Source organism: Protopterus annectens, chromosome 1.part2 (genome assembly GCF_019279795.1).
Source record: "Protopterus annectens isolate FY-2018-M chromosome 1.part2, PAN1.0, whole genome shotgun sequence".
NCBI classification, from domain to species: domain Eukaryota; kingdom Metazoa; phylum Chordata; order Ceratodontiformes; family Protopteridae; genus Protopterus; species Protopterus annectens.
This window is the reverse complement of record NC_056727.1, coordinates 465,584,854-465,591,455: the sequence shown is the minus strand read 5'-3', so window position 1 is coordinate 465,591,455 and position 6,602 is coordinate 465,584,854. Positions and strand designations below refer to the sequence as shown.

General features: G+C 36.9%; 1 protein-coding gene across 1 annotated transcript in view; it reads right to left on the bottom strand.

Moving 5' to 3' along the window:
* Window positions 1-6,602, bottom strand: part of CFAP61 (cilia and flagella associated protein 61) — a 4,145,169-nt gene that overhangs the window by 3,596,094 nt on the left and 542,473 nt on the right. The window contains exons 5-6 of the mRNA XM_044057082.1: window positions 6,436-6,503; window positions 6,224-6,344 (exon numbers count right to left, since the gene is read on the bottom strand). Of these exons, the coding sequence (XP_043913017.1) occupies window positions 6,224-6,344; window positions 6,436-6,503 (189 nt within the window). The remainder of the gene's footprint in view (window positions 1-6,223; window positions 6,345-6,435; window positions 6,504-6,602) is intronic.

Here is a 6,602-nt window from a genome sequence, read left to right as displayed (position 1 = left end):
CCACTACTTTGGTTTAATTTTTTTTTCGGGGGTTTTAGGGAACCTGACTAGAAATACTACTCATGTATTTCATTGTGCCTTGCTCTATCAAGTAAGTAGACAATAGTAATTCTCCCAGATTCAGTCAGAAAAATATAGTGAAGCTTAGTTTAGATATTGTTTTTCTTTATTTGTCTGAGTCTGCACATCAGTGTTAATTTCAATATTTCCTGTGATTTGAACTCTGTGGTTTACTGTAAATATATATTCAGTATTTTTGTGTTCTTTTATTATTTATTATTAAATACATTTAAAACTTTTTGTTGTGGTTAGTCCTTTTAGAAAGCATTTAACCTTTTAGAGTGTTTATATTTATTTGGTGACACTGAGTGGGCCACTCCTGAAGGCCTAGTCTTGGGTCAACTACTACCATTTGTATTAGTATTAATATTACACAGTATAATTGGACACCCTTTGTTAAGGGCCTTGAGGGCCTTAGAGTAGCTGATTGTGGAGAACCTGGTGGCAGTGATAACTACCTTATAATATGGACAGAAGGGGGCTCAATGGGTAAATCTGCGCCAGCCTTTGCCAGGTGTGTGTGTGTGTGTGTGTGTGTGTGTGTGTGTGTGTGTGTGTGTGTGTGTGTGTGTGTGTGTGTGTCTGTGTGAAAATTAAATCCCACAGTGTGTCTGTGTCACCTATTTGGAACAGGGACAAGAAGCCCTGGTTTCACAGACAGGGTGCTGGAGGACTTGGCTTGGGCACTCAGTTGAGGACTAAATCCTATAGCTGTGCTAGTGGGGACCCTTATTGGAACCCTGGAGGGGGACAGATATAAAGGAATCCAGACCCTGGTCTGACTGTGTTCCTGTGTGCTCTTAAGGGGAATTGTACTTGGTGCAAAGAGCTGCATATGGAAATACTATGTGCATCTATTTGTATTCCAAGTGAACATCACTCTCCAGTGTTAGTGGTGAGGATTCAGGCTCCTTGATTACTGGCCTAGAGAGGGGGTCCTCACATATTGGTAACAGTGGTGAGATTCAGGATCCTTGATTACTGGCCCAGTGGTGGGGGTCATCACACACTGCAATGTGACAGTGAAAGAGTAGCACTTTGCCAAAATCATAGAAATATTTTATTAAAGTCATGACTGAAGATTTTTGAAGAAAAAACAATACAGTTAAAAAAGAGAGCCAATAAGTGAAGAAATTACTTCAGTGCTGAAGTATGAAGCAAAACAATGACACCACTGAGAAGAACCAAAAAAGCTCATAATGACAATGGTTATATATCAGTGCCTCATACACCACCTAAGTACTGTGGAATGCAGGTATGAAACCAGTGGAAGCCTTCACCTAGATAGAACAAAGCTGAAGAAAACACCAATCAGGATCAGAAAACACATAATTTGGGTAAATCTCAAATATTATGATTTATTGATGCAGTGACCCCCCCCCCCCGCAAGAAAAATATATGAAACATGTTAGATTGGAACTGCATTATGAGGGATAAGGGAAACAGTCATCAGCCTGGGAAGGTTTTAGTACTACGCTGTCTTACTGGTGGCAGTAATCTTGTATGCCCCATCAGCCAGATCTCATCCATTTCAGATCAAAAGATTCCCCACTAGAATGGATGCAAGCATACCTAGAGACCTTTTAAAAGTTTTATAGACATGTGAAGTAAAAGTCTAGTCCTTCACGTAGAGCCAACTACAAACTATAGAGAAGCTCCCAAATTAAAGCAGAGAAATATAGCTCAAAATGCACCTCTTCCTTCCATGTAGGCTCAAAGAGACAATTAGACCCCACATTTTTCTAAGGCTGCAACTTAGAAGGGACAGGAAAATGCTGAGGGTGAGTTGGTAAACACTGATACTAATGGTATAGGAGTATGCCCAGGGTTCACGCACTTACAAAAATATCAAAGAGCTAAGAGCCGAGCATAGCCTACATAATACAGAGCTACTGAGCAAAATGGAAAACAATGATAGTAATGCAAGGGGAAGACAGAGAAATATCCCACAAGATTAATATCTTGTCAATTGTTTTAATGAAAATTTGACATACTAAACCATTGTGACAGGTATACCAAACTTATGTAAATGCTATAAAAGTCAAGAAAAAACAACAATTTTGGCAATTTCAGTTCTGGCCAGTTGGTCTGGGATACCATATCTTGCCATTAAATACTAAAATATTACATAAATTATGTATTAAAGAGAGAAAAATATATTATTCTGGAAACAACTGAGACCGGGAGGAAGGTGAATGGGCTGGCTAGAGCTTCAAGAGAGATATAATCTAGAAGCTAAATACATCCTCCAGTACAAATGATTGCTTAAAATATTGAAAACGTATGATAGGAAAGTCAGGGATAAGGAACACCCTAAACTAATAGAGTTACTAATGGACCTGGGACAAATAAGATTAAAGAACAGGGGGCCTGCTAAGTATAATTTGTAAGGCTTTAATTAAAAGGAACAAAAACCTGATAAAAAGGCAAATCAAAAGGTGGAAAGATTTCAATGGTAGAAGAGTGGACAGAAATTTGTGAGGCACCATTATTAACAAGATCAAGAAAACTTAGACTATTTGAGTGGAAATGTTTGCACCAACATTTTTACATGCCAGAGAGATTGTACAAAATGCATGGAGGAGACAATTGTTTGGCAACATATCTTTTGGAAATGCCCGAAAAAGTATGAGATACAAAGAGAATGTACACAAGCTTCTAGGGTACCACTGACAAAAGGATGAAATAAATTATCACTTGAGTTGGCCAGGCAGGTTGGCATGAACCCTCCTTCCTAAAGGCACTGCTTTCTATGATATTAATACTTGCAAACAAAAAAAAAAGAAAATAACCAAGCATTGGAAGATCTCAAGAGAGCAAACAGCAGAGGAAGTGATAAGGTTAATGGATTCAATAAAAGATTTAAACGTGAGGAAAGGTAACAAAATTAGGTCATACATTTCAGAATAAATAGAGACTGTGGGACCAGCCGGAGAGGACAGAAAATTAAGAAAGGAGAGGGGTCATAATGGTATCACTTCAAAGAGATGTTACGGTAACTAAATAAAGATTACAGAAACATGCAGGGTCTGAAAAACACTTAGAATCTTATAGAGTACTATATACAGCACTATATTTTTTTATAAGTTTGAAAAGTTGTGGTTATTATGGGGGTCCCTTTATCTTTGAGGTGTTCTCTAAGTTTATTCTTCCTGAAATAAAATAGAATGTTAAACTGTATCCCCAGACTGGTATTTATTTTATTTATTTATTTTAATTAATACTATAAGCAATGGTGTGATGATACAGAATCAGATTTTGTAGGCATGTTGTAAAAGGCACCATGCATGAAGAAAGCCATGAATATAAATATTGACTTTTGTTATTTGCAGACAATTTAGATGGAATGCTTTAAAAAGACACTTAGTAATCCATCTGTCAGTAAACTGCATTACTACCCTAAAAAAGACTTTTCATGTTACTTCTAGATATATATGTTTGCATGAATCATAATTTAATTTACCTGGCTCTGCGGACATACAGCACTGGACAGTGATCATGTCTGTGGCACACAAATGCAGCATATGTAGCTTTGCTAGACTTTAGGCATTTCAAGGGTTTAAAGACTTCCTCTAATGCTGGCTCTGGTAAGACAAAAGATAGTGACCGTAATTACGATGCTTTCTTAACAATTCAGTTTTAAATGATAAGCTGAAGTTAAAAAAGCATGCTTACCTAAGTCTATCCCCTGTAGTGTAAAGAGTAAGATGAAATGCAGCTCTGGTGCGGCAGTAAAAACTGTTCTGAAACAGAAATAGACTCTTCTGTACAGAAATTGGAAACATATTTAGAGTAGATATATTTAACAGTACACTAGTTATTAAAACACCACATTATCAAAACAAGACGAACCTTAGAGCAATCTCCCTACACAGATTTCAGATCTGAGCTTTATTAAATCTTTGAAGTACAGTATATACCGTAAAAACTTAAAAACAGCTAAACCCTAAACACAATATCTCCTTCCTCAAGTATGTTTTCAATTTTACAGAATGTGGTTGGGGTTGGCATAAAGAGGTTTATCTCACAGACACAAGATACGTGGTTTGATTCTCACTTTTGAGAAATTGGATAGTCTAAAATGTCCCAAAGAAACTAACCTAATGAAGGACTATTAACAGACCCAGGGAACTAACTACATAAGTTTGACTAGTCTTATAACAGCATGCATGGAAAACTATTGTGAACCTGAAAAACAAGACATGAAAATCTTCACACACTGGACCCATCCTAGTTTGGTTTTGAAAAAGGGCAGATCATGCCTACTAAACAGAGTAGACTTATTTGAGAAGGTCACTAAAAATCATCATGGACAAGAACAAAAGATCACATACTGCCTACCCTCGACCTGGCAAAAGACAATTTAACACAATATCTCACTCAGGTATTCTTAGGACAAACTCACAAATCTTTAGATGATAAATCTGTGTCACTCAGATGGATAGCCAAATGGCTCATACATATTGGTGAACACATGAAGTTAAGGTGGGGAATCCACCTCCACCAACAGGCCCAAGTTACTAGTGGCTTTCCCCACAAGGTCTCAACACAGGAAACTCTCCTGTTCACAGAATATACTTCTCTGAAGTGAAGGCAAATGTATAGGATCTATGGCTGACCAACTCTGCTGATAAGTGCAATCATTGCATCCCCCAAAGATGAAGAAGGGTTTGACACGGACAATTATCTGATGCCAAAGCCATAGCCTAAAACTCAATGCAAAACAAATTAAAAAAAAACATAATTATAACCTTTGGGAAGATGACCACCCCTGCAAATTACTACGTTGATAACACTACCCTAAGAGTAGACCCACTGATAAGGGACTTGAGAATTCAAGTTGGAAGTAACCTGAACTTTGATCACAATTTATCAATGGTGATGAGAAAATCCTTCCACATGGCAAAGTGTATAAGTAATGGCATGGTATCCAGATCGAAGAGGATCACAGTATCACTGTACTCAGCCCTCATTAGACCAATAATCAAGTACAATGCACCCTCTGGTATGTACCTGACCAGGAATTTGCAACAGCTGGAATGACCACAGGATGTAAATAACATGTCATATGCAGACTACCTCAAAGTCCTCTCCCTGTACTGTGTCTCTTACAGACTACTGAGGACGATCTATGCCTAACCTACAAGGCATTATACGATCCACCCCTGACAGATTTGCTAAACACTCACAAAACAAACAGCACTAGAATTACCTGATCTAATGATCTAAATCTTGTCTATGACATACATAAAACATGTTTGTGGGACAGATATGTGTCTCAGAGATTACCCTTCTCTGGAACGGACTCCCCATTCATGTGAGGCAGAGCTCTTTCCTAAGCTTGTTAAAGGTCTATGCTCATCTACATTCACTACCTCTGTTATTTCTACACTTAAATTTACCAGATTTTCCGTTTGATTAAAAATAGGAGAATCTTGGTTAAGTAGAGGCTTATAGAAACCATCTAGTCTTTTTTGACTAACTTCCTGTATTACGTCGTCAACCAAGTTGACTGGATAACCCCTATTCACAAATAGTTGTTTTAAAAAGGTACATTCTTTAGTGAAGTCCTCAAAAGTACTGCACATCCTGCCAGCTCTGACTAGTTGACTTTTGACTATTGACCGTTTTTGTCTGAATAGATGTGAGCTTGAAAAGTGTAAAAAGGAGTTAACATACGTAGGTTTTCTAAAGACTGTTGATGTTAGTAATTTCTTCTCTAGGTCTTTTTCTAATTTGACATCTAAATAGTCAATTTCTTTTGTGGAAAACTTGTATGTAAAATTTAAAAATTGTGTTGTTTCATTAAAAGGGTCCCTTTATCTTTGAGGTGTTCTCTAAGTTTATTCTTCCTGAAATAAAATAGAATGTTAAACTGTATCCCCAGACTGGTATTTATTTTATTTATTTATTTTAATTAATACTATAAGCAATGGTGTGATGATACAGAATCAGATTTTGTAGGCATGTTGTAAAAGGCACCATGCATGAAGAAAGCCATGAATATAAATATTGACTTTTGTTATTTGCAGACAATTTAGATGGAATGCTTTAAAAAGACACTTAGTAATCCATCTGTCAGTAAACTGCATTACTACCCTAAAAAAGACTTTTCATGTTACTTCTAGATATATATGTTTGCATGAATCATAATTTAATTTACCTGGCTCTGCGGACATACAGCACTGGACAGTGATCATGTCTGTGGCACACAAATGCAGCATATGTAGCTTTGCTAGACTTTAGGCATTTCAAGGGTTTAAAGACTTCCTCTAATGCTGGCTCTGGTAAGACAAAAGATAGTGACCGTAATTACGATGCTTTCTTAACAATTCAGTTTTAAATGATAAGCTGAAGTTAAAAAAGCATGCTTACCTAAGTCTATCCCCTGTAGTGTAAAGAGTAAGATGAAATGCAGCTCTGGTGCGGCAGTAAAAACTGTTCTGAAACAGAAATAGACTCTTTACGTACAGAAATTGGGAAACATATTTAGAGTGAATATATTTAACAGTACACTAGTTATTAAAAACACACCACATTAT